The 14,190-nt window shown below is 42.3% G+C and overlaps 1 protein-coding gene across 1 annotated transcript in view; it reads left to right on the top strand.

Annotated features, from left to right (window-relative positions):
• The window catches only part of pltp (phospholipid transfer protein), a 102,443-nt gene continuing 88,253 nt past the window's right edge, over positions 1 to 14,190 (top strand). Inside the window, exons 1-2 of the mRNA XM_030087395.1 lie at positions 1 to 40; positions 7,955 to 8,070. Of these exons, the coding sequence (XP_029943255.1) occupies positions 7,962 to 8,070 (109 nt within the window). The 5' untranslated portion in view covers positions 1 to 40; positions 7,955 to 7,961. The remainder of the gene's footprint in view (positions 41 to 7,954; positions 8,071 to 14,190) is intronic.

Raw genomic sequence — 14,190 nt, 5'->3', positions numbered from 1 at the left:
GCCGAAGCCAACAAGCCTTCAGAGCAGCTTCAACACATCAGTAAGTGTCTTCATTACTCACAGCCTGTACAGTCAGACAGTTACAGTCAGACAGTTACAGTCAGACAGTTACAGTCACAGACATACAGTTCCAGTCAGGTCCAGTCAGAGACAGACAGTTCTGGTTCCAGACAGATACAGTTACTGACATTTACAGTCACATCCAGTGACTGACTCTGATAGTCACCGTCAGTTACAGACCAACACTTATGGTGGGCTTGTGTGTAGCGTTGCATTGTGGGTGTTGTGCTGTACTGACATTCCTGCCAGAACAGAGGATCGAAGGGGTGGGGGACTCTGGTCTGGAGGTACGGGGAGGCATAGCATGGGGTTGGTCAGTGATGGAGTGAAGTGAATGAATGAATGAATGAGGCAGAGACCTCAGAGCTTCCTGCCTGAGCTGAAGACTTTAATTTAATGGTAGCAGCTGGTGGTTAGCAGCGAGCGGTCGGCCAGATGTTCGCTCTGAGCAAACAGTTGCTGAATGCTGATTGGCTGTTGTCACTAAGCTGTAATCACACACACATAGATTAAAGGCTGTGTGTGTGTGTGTGTGTGTGTGTGTGTGTGTGTGTGTGTGTGTGTGTGTGTGTGTGCGGGCCTCTGATTGTCAGTATCTATGAGGACTTTCATCATCTCAGTGAAGCTCAGAAGCACCACCATGACCCACAAATCCAATTCAGACTGTTCTCTGAGAAAGAATGAACAAAGAATGGATGAAAGAGGAGAAAACAGTTCACCATCTGTGTGTGTGTGTGTGTGTGTGTGTGTGTGTGTGTGTGTTTGTCTGGGGGCGTTGAGGCGGTTGTGAAACGGAGGTTACTGCAGTTCAAGTTGAACCATGTTTATGAGAGTTGAGCTGAGAGGTTCAGAAGAGGGAAAATCTTCTCCGCTGCATCTGTCCACTGTCCAGTTCACCTCCACTGCTCGGGACAGTTGAGAAAAATCGTCTCTTCCCACCAGATAAATGAACTGAGTTCAGAAATAAAATGAGATGTTTGAGGCCTGTCTGCTGTGGCAGTGTGCCATTGGTCCTGTCCTCCTGCCACCAGCTGTTAGTGACCAGGGTCAGATTTTCAGTCCTATATGACAGAAAAGGAACTAAAGTGGTCAAGACATATCTCTCAAATAATTCTGAAAGTGTGAATTCAAGCACAGACCATAACACTACGAGGTGGAAGGAATATCGGTGTGCATTCAACTATTGTCTCTCGCCAGTAAACGCTTGTTCACCTCGATGTTGCCTGTTTGGAGATTTTCTTACAGCAGGAAAATATCAGTCTCAAACGATGGAAGATGTGAGCTCATGTATAAAACTGTATGCTGGGGAGTAAGAGAGAAACAGAAAAGGAATGAAGCGGAAGAGGTTGGTTGACAAGACATCGGCCCTCGTTTATCAAATAAATGTACGGCAAAAAACTGGGCGTCAAAGTACAGTACGATCAAACAATACGATCAAACAATACGATCAAGGCTCTCTACAGTATGATCAAACCTCCCCACAGCTCTGACATCCTGGAGCCAGTTTGAATCAGAGTGGATTTGCGCTGCAGCAGCTGGAGGAACCTAAAAATAATTATAAAGCAAACCTCAAACATGTCATGAAGCACAAGCAGCACAGATTCGGCACAGATTAAAAAGTGAAAGAAAAAAGATAAAATGAGGCCCTGACAGAATATCTTCTAAAATGTGTCCTTATGGGATTATTGAAGGATTTTCATCTTTCAACAACCCCGCTGGGCCAGAGCAGGAGCTGTTTTCACACATCTGTCACTGTGAAGCACTGCTGCTTCGGACGCTCTCTGTCTTGGCCTGGCAGGGGCGCTGCTGTTCACCTCCGAAAAGGTAAGAATTAAGATCGTCATCCCAGAGAGCACGAGGAAAGATATGTTGCTGACAATCTATGGTGGACATCTTGAGATGGAGAAATGTAAGAAAAGAGCGGGTGAGGTGTTGTACTGGTTACAGATCAACCAACATATCACTACTGAAGTTTCCAAATCCACAATATGCCTGAAATTTGGTACAAACAATCCAGTAGAGCTACGAAAGCCACACCCAGTGCTGGACAGGACTTTTTCCACATGAAAACGTTGGCTCGGGTCTGTTCGTTTGTGATGGACAGGACTACACAGTAGTTCCAGACTGGTTTCCCTACTCCCAGAAGTTTGTAGGCTGCACACCACAACAGCAGATGCCGTGGTTAAAGCCATGAAAGGCATTTTTCCAGACATGGTGTGCCAAGTGAGGTCTTCAGACAACAGGCCACAGTTTTCCAATGCTGCATTCAGGCATTGTAATGAAGAGTGGAACTCCGTGCATCAAGTCTTCATTTTCCGCAGTCCAATGTTCTTGTAGAAAAATCAGTACAGACTGAAAAGACTGCTGTACAAGGAGAAAGACAGTGGGACTGATTTCTACCGCAGCCTTCTTGTTTACCACACAATACCACTGACCACACTGAGCATGCGTGAAGGCTGAGCAGCTCGGGGGAAGCGTCGTCTCAACACAAAACGTATCGAAATTGTGGTTTGAGAAAGAATTTTTCTGCCAATTATGGTACTGTCAGTTGGATATGGACGTTTATTGAAACTGGAGGGTCATTTGTGATACGCCTCCGAAGCAAACAAGATCTAAATCAAAGTTACGTGGAGTCGACCCTGAACAGGCGTGTGAGCGTCACATGGCTAGACTCAACACAGAAGAGCTGTCTGCGCTGATCCGCTCAATAATTAGGGAAGAAATTAATGCAGCGATGGGCAAACTTCAGCCACAACTTGATGCTATGAAAAAAGACATTTCTGATTGCTCTGACAAAGTTGCTGCACTAGAAGAATCTACGAACTGTTTGGAGACCCGGGTGTCCGCGTTGGTGGAAGTAAATGACACTCTGCGCAAGGAGAACAAAGAACTTCGGGAGAAAGCCGATCGTCTTGAGAATCATAGTCGGAAATATAATATCCGAATTCTCGGCTTACCTCCAAACGTGGAGAAGGGAAATCCAACAAGCTACGTGGCTGCTTTGATGAATGAAATGTTTTGTGACAAATGTCAGCAAATTCCTGAAGTGGAGAATGCGCATCGAGTGGGACCCGTGGCCAAGTCGGGGCAACGCGCAATGATTGTACGGATGCACAGGCTGGCTTTGAGAGAAGAGATATTGCGCATTGCTAAAAAGGAGAAAGTTTTGGAGATCCGTGGCATGAAATTACGCATTTATGCCGACTTGACAACAGAGACGGCATTCTACAAAAATTTTATTGAACCGGGGAATCAAGCTGCTGCACATTAAGGATAAAGGTATGAACCTTGCACTAAAGCTGAGGACTGTTTCCTAAGTTTCATGAATAGCCTACAGCCTTTTGAAATTCTTGGTTAGATTCTTACTCTGATGGACAACTAGTGGTTGATGTGAATGGCCAAAATAGGACCACAAAGTTAGTTAAATAAGTTGGTTGAGATGACGTTACATCGTATTGTTTATCACTAACAAATGCCGACAAAATGGGGGTGCATATGTGTGAATGTGTGTCAATGTGTGTCTTTGTGTATTTGTCTTTTTTGTTTTGTCTGTTTGATAGCTCTTTGACGGATATTATTAAGGTAAAAATGACATGTCATGGCGACGGACAAAACACTTCCGAATGAAGAACTAAATATTGCTCATTTGAATATTTGTAGTTTGCGTAACAAAATTCAAGATATAGCTGGAATTTTAGGAAACTATAATTTAAATATTTTGGCAATATCTGAAACGCATCTGGACAACACGATAGACAACTCTCTTTTACATATAAATGGGTACTTATTATATAGACATGATAGAAATTTAGGTGGGGGTGGAGTTGCCTTTTATGTTCAGGATCAATTGCCTGTCAGAATTCGACATGACCTTGGCTGCGTTGGTGTTGAAGTTCTTTGGTTGGAAGTGCAGTTACCACATATTAAGCCAATACTGATAGGCTGCTGTTACAAGCCACCCAATGCACCAATTGTTTGTTTGGATCGAATTTGTTATATGTTAGATAATGCCTGTGACTTAAACAGAGAGATTTTCGTTTTAGGTGATTTAAATATTGATTGGGGCGCAAAAAATTGTTCCCTAAAAAATAAGTTGGAGTCTTTAGCTGCAACTTGTAATTTAGCCCAAGTTGTCACGAAACCAACTAGGATAAGTTATAGGACCGATGGGACGAGGTCTGCTACCTGTATCGATTTACTTTTTACTAATTCAATGGATTTGTGCTCGAAAGCAATTTCTATTTGCGTGGGTGTCACTGATCATAATCTAATTGCAATTAACAGGAAGACAAAAGTTCCAAAAGCAGGTCAGAAAATAATTATGAAACGCATATTTAAATATTTTAATGAAGATATTTATCGTGCAGACATTACAAATATTGACTGGACTCAAGTGTTGCTTGAGGAGAATCCTGAAGAAGCTTTGGAGCTGTTTATGAATTTAATAATAATGCCAATTATCAACAAGCATGCACCACTGAAACGAATGACAGTGAGAAGTATTGCATCTCCGTGGGTGGATAATGAATTGAAAGAATACTTCAGTAAGAGAGATGTGCTAAAAGCTGAAACAACTTCAACAGGTGATGTTGTATTATGGGACAGGTACAAACGGTTAAGGAATTATGTGACAAAATTAAACAGAACAAAGAAAAAGGCCTATTACGAAAACAAATTCAAGGACATAAAATCAAATGGTAGTAAAATGTGGAATACGCTGAATGAATTAACGAAAAGAAACTCAAAATCAGTTCCATCATTTTTGGAAGTGGATAATTTGTTTTTGACTAAACCAGTTGATATTGCTAATTATTTAGGTGACTATTATAAAAACAAAGTACAAAGCTTGAGAAATAACATGAATTCAAAGACAAAAACCGATTTAGGACATACAACTATCCAAAAAAAATTATGAAAAATAAATTTTGTACATTCATTTTTGACAGAGTGACTGTATCTACAGTAGAGAGTGTCTTAAAATCAATGAAAGTAAAACCCTCAGGTACAGATGAACTAGATATAAGGTTATTAAAATTAGTGTCTGACATTGTTGCAATGCCTGTGAGTAATATCATTAACATTAGTCTAGAAAAATGTAGATGTCCTGTCAAGTGGAAAATAGCTAAAATTGTGCCTCTTCCTAAAAATGCTAAAGAGCCTTTTTCTGCAAAAAATAGTAGACCTATAAGTATTCTACCTGCTTTGAGCAAAATCATGGAAAAAATACTATATGAACAAATCAATCTTTATTATTGTAAAAATGGGTTGAATTCACCATCACAACATGCTTATAAGAAATGGCACTCCACAACGACGGCTTTAACTCAGATGACTGATGATTGGATAAATGACATTGAAAACAAAAGACTAGTTGGAACTGTATTGTTAGATCTTCGTGCAGCGTTTGATTTACTAGATCATGATTTACTTTTGGAAAAGTTACGTTTGTATGGGTTCCAAAATTCTGCTTTGCAGTGGATGAATAGTTATCTGAGTAATCGAGAGTTTATGGTTGTATTCAATGGCAGTTATTCTGAGGTAAGAAGTCTCTCTTGTGGAGTGCCACAAGGTAGCTGTCTTGGGCCATTGTTATTTTCTATCTTTTTATTTTGGAGAGTGCCACCATTGTACTATACGCAGATGACTCAACGATTTATGCAGCTGCTCATAATTCTGTGCAACTGAATACAGTTTTGAATAAAGAGTTAAAGTTAGTGGAGCTTTGGATTAATGAAAATAAGTTAGTCATTAATACCGAGAAGACTAAATCATTGGTGATAGGATCACCTTATCTTTTAAAAGACTCTCCTGTATTAAATGTGTCTGTTGGAGGTAGAACTATCGAACCAGTGACTGAGGCCGAGCTGCTGGGATTGACCGTTGATAGGATGCTCACATGGAACAGTCAAATTGAAAATATCCTAAATAAAATGGGTAAAGGCATGGCAATGGTGCACCACTGCAAAAAATGTATTCCATGTAGTATAAGGAAAACATTGGTTGAATCAATAGTTTTGTGTCACATAGATTATTGTTCTTCCATTTGGTCAACCACAACACAAGCAAACTTGAACAAATTACAGGTTGCACAGAATAAGGCGGCTCGGCTCGTCCTGAACTGTTCATCTAGAACAAGTATCAACGACATGCACAACTGTTTGGCCTGGATGCATGTAAAAAGTAGAATGAATTATTCTCTTATTAAATTCATAAGAAATGTTAGAATTACAAAAACACCACAAATTCTGTTCAATGAATTTACTTTTTTCAGTGATGTGCATCAATATTCTACATGTCAATCAGATGAGGGATGTTTTTTGTTCCCTCGCTGTCGTACTAATCAGTCTAAGAGGACAGTGCGATATCGGGCAGTGGTGGCCTGGAATTCATGACCACAATTCTTGATTGTTCAGAGGCAAATACGTTTTGTAGAAGACTGAGATTGTTTATATATACACCAGATTAAAATGATTAGATTATTTTTATAGTAAATTGTGCGCAAAACTAATATTTTAAAGAATGCTTGCAAATGAGCTATTATATTTTGATGAAGTATGTCTATTTATTTCTGAGAGATTTTCTTAAGAAGAGATGAGCTATCACATTTGTATTGTGTTATTGTATTGTGTTATAGTGCTATTATGTTTGTGTTGTTTGTTATTGTCTTTGTGAAGGTGTCATGAATGAATGCTGTATGTGCATCCTGTTCTGTCGGATGAGTCGGTGTATTTGCCTTTGTTTAATGATGAGTTTAGACCCCAGGAAGAATAGACACTGATATTCAGTGGCTAATGGGGATCTTAATAAATAAACAATAAACAATAAACAATACCACTGGAATGCGGAGTTTCACCAGCTCACCTCCTCGTGGGCCTCATCCAGGAGGACCTCCTGAAAACACAGGACTGAGGCAGTGAAGAGGTTCGAAGAACATCAAAAAGCAAGGCAGGAGTTCTACTATGAGCAAGGAGCACAGAACCTACTTGAACACCAAACTGGAGACCAGATGAGGATGAAGGACAACACAAACACACGGGACCAAAAAGCCAAGGTTCTTGAAGAGATTAAACCAAAGTCATACAGCATCCAGACCGAAGACGGAACAGTTATAAGACGGAGCCTCTTGGGACTGGAAACAGCAGTTCAGAGGGCAACGAAACAACGCCAGCATACACAGGAGCCCAACATCTGAGGTTGAGGTCCCAGATCAAGGTCCAGAGCAAACTTCAGACGATCCTCCAGACATGCTGGGCCTCCTGAAAGACTCTCTGAACACATCTGAGGACAAAGATCAGTATCTCCTGTTAAGTTTACAGTAGTTTCATTCTGAGGTTGAACGGTGATAAGGTGATGGTGCTTTGCTTTGCTGTTGATAGATCAGGTTGCAAAAGCTGTTATGTGTACAATTTGATTTTAATTTCTTTACAAAAGTCAGAAACTTTTGTTTTTGAGAAAGGGGGACGTAATGACTTGAGCCGAGTTGATTTGTAACAGTTAGGGGTTTGGCCAGCAGGTGGAGCCATGTGCCTGAGCATGCCAGTGTGAGCAGGTGAGCCGACCTGATCAGATTGAGACAGAGAACCTGTAAAGCACTGCTCTTCAAGTCATAAAGCTGTGTTTCTTGAACCCACACAAACTCTACAAAGTCCACAGGCATGAGGAGGAATAGTATATTTAAATGAGATGTAGGTTTTTCATTCTGTGCATCTTTCATGTGACTAAATGTGAGTAAATTGTGGCCAAAACGTGTATAAACGGTAAGTTAACACCCATATTCAGGACAGTGCTGCTCCAGACTGGTGCTGGGTCACGGTCTGCCACCGGGTTGAACCCCTTAGAACCAAAAGCAAAGTGGTGACCAGACCAGGACTTTGGTCTTCTCCTCTCATTACAGGTTCAGGATGAGTCCCTGCTTCGTATCCATATTATTCTCTTTGGTGTTTTCACTACGAACCTCAGCGGAACCTGCAGGCTGCAAAATCCGCATCACTGACAAAGGACTGGAGATGTGTGAGTATGAGATGAGCGAATGGGTAGACTTGCTCTGGTCCAATGTCTTTCAACTGGTCTCTGTTGTGGTGCTGGTGCAGGTCTGCACCAGGACTTGTCAAACTTTCCTATGACACTGTCCTCCTGAGCCCTCTTCAAGACCAACACTCAGATCAGGGTCAGAAGATCAGGGCCAGGCCTTACCCGGTTTATACCAGACTCAGACCAGGGTCAGAAGATCAGGGTCAGGCCTTACCCGGTTTATACCAGACTCAGACCAGGGTCAGGCCTTACCTGGTTTATACCAGACTCAGATCAGGGTCAGGCCTTACCTGGTTTATACCAGACTCAGATCAGGGTCAGAAGATTAGGGTCAGGCCTTACCCGGTTTATACCAGAGTCAGATCAGGGTCAGAAGATCAGGGTCAGGCCTTACCTGGTTTATACCAGACTCAGATCAGGGTCAGGCCTTACCTGGTTTATACCAGGCTCAGATCAGGGTCAGGCCTTACCTGGTTTATACCAGGCTCAGATCAGGGTCAGGCCTTACCTGGTTTATACCAGACTCAGATCAGGGTCAGGCCTTACCTGGTTTATACCAGAGTCAGATCAGGGTCAGGCCTTACCTGGTTTATACCAGACTCAGACCAGGGTCAGGCCTTACCTGGTTTATACCAGACTCAGATCAGGGTCAGGCCTTACCTGGTTTATACCAGAGTCAGATCAGGGTCAGAAGATCAGGGTCAGGCCTTACCTGGTTTATACCAGACTCAGATCAGGGTCAGAAGATTAGGGTCAGGCCTTACCCGGTTTATACCAGAGTCAGATCAGGGTCAGAAGATCAGGGTCAGGCCTTACCTGGTTTATACCAGAGTCAGATCAGGGTCAGGCCTTACCTGGTTTATACCAGGCTCAGATCAGGGTCAGGCCTTACCTGGTTTATACCAGGCTCAGATCAGGGTCAGGCCTTACCTGGTTTATACCAGACTCAGACCAGGGTCAGGCCTTACCTGGTTTATACCAGAGTCAGATCAGGGTCAGGCCTTACCTGGTTTATACCAGGCTCAGATCAGGGTCAGGCCTTACCTGGTTTATACCAGACTCAGATCAGGGTCAGGCCTTACCTGGTTTATACCAGACTCAGATCAGGGTCAGGCCTTACCTGGTTTATACCAGAGTCAGATCAGGGTCAGGCCTTACCTGGTTTATACCAGGCTCAGATCAGGGTCAGGCCTTACCTGGTTTATACCAGACTCAGATCAGGGTCAGGCCTTACCTGGTTTATACCAGACTCAGATCAGGGTCAGGCCTTATGTGAAATGGTGCACGGAAAGCTTCTTTTATTTAGTGTACGAGGGCGTACCCAAAAGTTCCCGGAATTTGACTGTAACTTTTTATTTCTGACATTTCAAAATAAATCATCACCGTCGCCTTCAAAATAATCCCCATCTGCATTCATGCAGCGCTCCAGCCGTGCCTCCCACTTCACCAATGCGTTGTCAGACCCGTGCGTAATTGTGCCATTTTTTGCCGGCTGCGCTTTGTCTGTCCCCTCCTCCACATCTGCAAACCGCTGTCCCTTCAGCTGCTTCTTCAACCTGGGGAACAAGAAAAAGTCCCTGGAGGCTTCATCTGGAGAATCAGGCGGATGGGAGAGGAGATTCATCTCATTCTTCTCCAGAAACTGCGTGAGGCGCAGCGCCGTGTCCGCTGGCGCTCTGTGGTGGTGGATCAACCGGCTCCACTCCGCCACGACGCTCTGCTTCCTCCTCACATCCTCACGGAGCGTCTGAGGACTTCCTGTAGTAGTCCTGGTTTACAGTCTGACCTGGAGGGACAGACTCGCTGTGGACGAGACCCTGGACAACCAAGAAGCAGCTCAGCATTGTTTTCACGGCTGAGCGGACCTGACGCGCCGACATCTGGCCCTTCTCAGACCCCCGGACCACTCATGGACCTGAGTCTTCCCCAGAGCAGCATCCTTGTAGGCTTGCTGCAACAAGCTGAGTGTTTCTGCTGCTGTTTTTCCAGCAAAAAGCAGAATTTAATGTTTGCGCTGCTCTGGCTTCCCAGTCAATGTCGCCATTTTGGAAAAAATCGCAGACCGCCTCTGCACTCTGTTGCTATAAATAGCGCCTGACAGGCGTCAGTGTCACTCTGGGAGCTCAGATTTCTCACAGATGTGCACGAGGCTTACCTGCAGCACATCTGACGGCCAGAAGTTGGAACTCATTATTATTGTTTTCTGACCAAATTCCGGTTTCTTTTGGGTACCCCCTCGTAGTCAAAAAGAAGAAAAAAAAGGAGCTGATCACTAATTTCAGGCAGAGGAAGGCTGGACCAGAACAATGCTTTGTTTTTTTAGGGACCGAGCCCGAGGTGGCCTCAACTCAACTCAACGCCAAATTTGACCTGCTAAACATGCACGACAACTCACCAAATTTGGCAGGCACATCCAGACGATCAAGAAATTTTAGAAAGTGGAAAAATTAACCCCATAACTCCATCTACTCTCTAGCGCCACATAGAAACAGTTAAACAGCTGCCATGGCCCGTAGGAATGTCGTAGAGAGATCAAACCAATGCTCACGTGTTCGTCTCATCGAGATCCAAATTTCACCAAGAGAAACACCTATACCTAAATCCAACAGGAAGTCCGGTATTTCCCTTTCAATGTAAAATATTCAGAAAATCACTCATTTAAACATTATTTTGTCCAAGACTGCTTGTCGTAGAGACGTCAGAGTGGCGCAAAATGATAGAGGACAAGTTTCTCTCCAAAAGTTGTAAAAAACTTTGTCAAAAGTCTCAGGGTGTGGATTTTATTAACCCCTAAAGTTTGAAGTCTGAAAACGCACTTGAAGCACTACAATGGACACTGCACCCCACACGAATGTTGTAGAGAAATGAAATCGACATTGATGCGTTCGTCTCGTCGAGATCTAAAATTCACCCAGAGACATACCTATACCTAAATCCAACAGGAAGTCCGCGAATTCCTGTCAAATCAAATTTACCTCGAAACACTCCTCACCCCAAAACCACGAACATGTTTTTTTTGTCCCTTCACAATGTCGTACAGAGATCAAAAACACATGTACGCGTTTGTCTCTTCGAGATCTGCAACTTTCGCGCTGACCCCCATGACCTAAATCCAACAGGAAGTCCATTATTTGCACTTTCTATGTAAAATTTTTCTCAAAAATCTCACCTAGTTCACCAATTAAGGCTTCCACTGTCAAAACTACAAGTCTGACTGCTCTGAAAACTTGACAGACTGAAAGACAACTACATTTCCTATCAAATGGGACCATTTTTGTTCACTTTGGCCCAAGCAAATGGATTCCCCAGCTGTTTTTCACCAAACAGAAACTGTCTGCTGAGTCACACTCTATCAGCATGTGACCTAATTAAACCATATATGGGCATACAGCTTCTCTAACTGATCTGAGACCTGCTGTAAAACATTCTGCATGCTCTACCTGGTTTCCACAACAGATGGCGCACCGTGACCATAAATCACACATGAGAGAAGAACAATGCCCTAGCAGCAGCCCCTCAGTCCTCAGATGGATGGAAGGATGGATGCATAGACAGACAATTGGATGTATGGAATCCCGCTACTCTGACACTCAAATAGATATATTGGTGTTTGCTTAAGTGGAGCAGACATGACTATTAAAATAAGAGCCTCAGACCCCTTCAAAATAAAAGTCACATTTTTCAAAAAAATGACACAGTCAGGCCACCTTGCCAGAGGGCTCGGTCCCGTCCAATGCCGCTTGCAGCTTTAATTTTTTGTCTTGTTTTATTGAGATCCCCAGTAGCTACTGTTAAAGCAGTTGCTGTTCTTCCTGGGGTCTAAACTTCATCAGATATTTCTGCACCAACACTTAGCATCAGAACAACAGGATGTACAGACAATGTTCATACCGACAATACAATAACACGACTTTCAACAGAGACATTAACAAAAACAAAAAAAAAACAATATCAAAACAGACGAAATAGCCAGTGTTGTCACTAACGCGCTACTAATTAACGCGTTATTTTAATCTGATTACTTTCTTTCAGTAACGAGCAATCTTACGCATTCATCTTTCCAAACCAGTAATCTGATTAAAGTTAGTTTCCTAAGTGACTGTGCGTTACTGCCTCATAATATATGTATAAGTGAATTTCTAAGAGAAAATGTTTCCCCGGGTAGGTAAAGTGTTTTCCCAGGGGAGGACAAAACGCAGGGTCACGTATTCACGACTATGATTTAATAGAATTCATTTATTTAACCCGTTCGGCCCGACGGACCGACAGCTGTGTGACACTTCACCAGGTGTAAAAAGTGACTAAAGTGCTGTGTGGATTTTTTCTTTCAATAGTGTCTCAAACAAGAAGCCTTAATCTCACTAACTGAACTCTGCAGCTGCACTTTGACCACTGAGTGTTTGTTTTAGAACAACTTTAAAATCCAGATGCAACGATTCGACACGTCCCCCTCACCGCACCTCCAGACACAAAACGCAACAGAACGCAAGGTCCGTCTGCTCCTCCCAACAGGTTGGATATCAAATGAAACTAGAAAATCATTTAATTTAAGATGATACCAGGCAGAATATTGTGAGCCGACCGCCTCCCGTCAGCGGCAAAACAAACCCAAAACCCAGCTTCACATTTCACAGCCAGCACCTCAGATCATGTTTCTCACACTTCTTCAACAAATCTCAAAGCTATTCACACCAAACACAACATGTTTTATTTCCTTACCGTTTTGTGGTTATTTTCCATCTATCCGCGCTCTCCTCCGACCAAAACTAACGCCATAATCCTCTGGAGTAGTGACAGAGCGTCATGTGCCAGAATTAGATGTGCTGCCCCTTGTTGCCATCTTGTGGGCCTGTCGTTAATCTTGGGAGTTTAAATAAAGTTTGTTGCCGTTATACGTCTTGCAAGCTTTCCAACAATATGTTACACGTGACTGAGGCATTATCCAGCTGGGAGACATCTTTGAGAGTAACCGCACAGTGCTGCCGGAGTGAGGCACGCGAACAGCAAATAGCTACTGTTTTGTGATATTTGGCAATGTTTTTTATTATGAAACATGCACATTTATCTTCTTTGCGCGTTTCTGAAGCACATTGCACATTGTTTTTGTTTTTTTATTGATGTGAATTTTGCAGATATTATTGTTTACATATTGCAAAAGAGATTTTTTGTTTTCCTGTGATATAATTGGCTGTTTTTGTATTGATATGCATGTGGTGTTATGCATCAGTATGCATTTCATACATTGTCTGTTATACACCAATTTCTGTATTGTAAAGCCAATGAAACAGAAACGAAAAAAAAATGTTCATGTTTCAAGTTCGTGCACTTTCACAAAAGTATTATTTAAACAACCAGTTGTCATTGTTATGTTGAGGCAGCAAAGGGAGGAAATCGGTAAAAAGTACCTAAGTTATATTTTAAGTAACTTAGTTACTTTGATATTGAAGTAATCAGTAAAGTAACTACATTATCTTTTTGATGAGTAATCAGTAATCAGTAATTGGATTACCTTTTCAAGTAATCTGTGACAACACTGGAAATAGCTCACCATTATGCAATATTAAATAACCAGTTATATATGTTATTCCTGAGTGAATAAAAATAGTCTCATTTGTTCACAAAAATGAGTTGTGTGCCTCTGAGAAATCAAAAACTGCGGCGGATGGTTCCAGGCCACCACTGCTCTATATTCACCCATCTTTGAATGTGACTGGATCGACAGACAGGAAACAGAAACGTCCCTCAACTGTTTGACGGGTAGAATGCTGATGCACATCACTGAAAAAGGTCAGCTTATTATAGAGTATTTCTGGTGTTCTTGTAATTCTAATATTTCTAATAAATTTTGCGAGAGAATAATTTATTCCTCTTTTTACTCTCAGCCATGCCAGCTGGTTATGCATGTCTTCAATGCTTGTCCTAAAAGAACAGTTCAGGACGAGCCGAGCTGCTTTGTTTTGTGCAACTTGAAGTTTATTCTTATTTCAGTAGTGGCTGACCAAATAACGGAACAATAATCTAAATGACACAAAACTATTGATTCAACCAAAATCTTTCTTATTCGGTGTGGTACACATTTTCTACAGTTTGGAACTGCTG

This window comes from Salarias fasciatus, unplaced genomic scaffold, assembly GCF_902148845.1.
Source record: "Salarias fasciatus unplaced genomic scaffold, fSalaFa1.1, whole genome shotgun sequence".
Taxonomy (NCBI): Eukaryota; Metazoa; Chordata; class Actinopteri; order Blenniiformes; family Blenniidae; genus Salarias; species Salarias fasciatus.
This window is presented reverse-complemented; position numbering and strand designations above follow the sequence as displayed.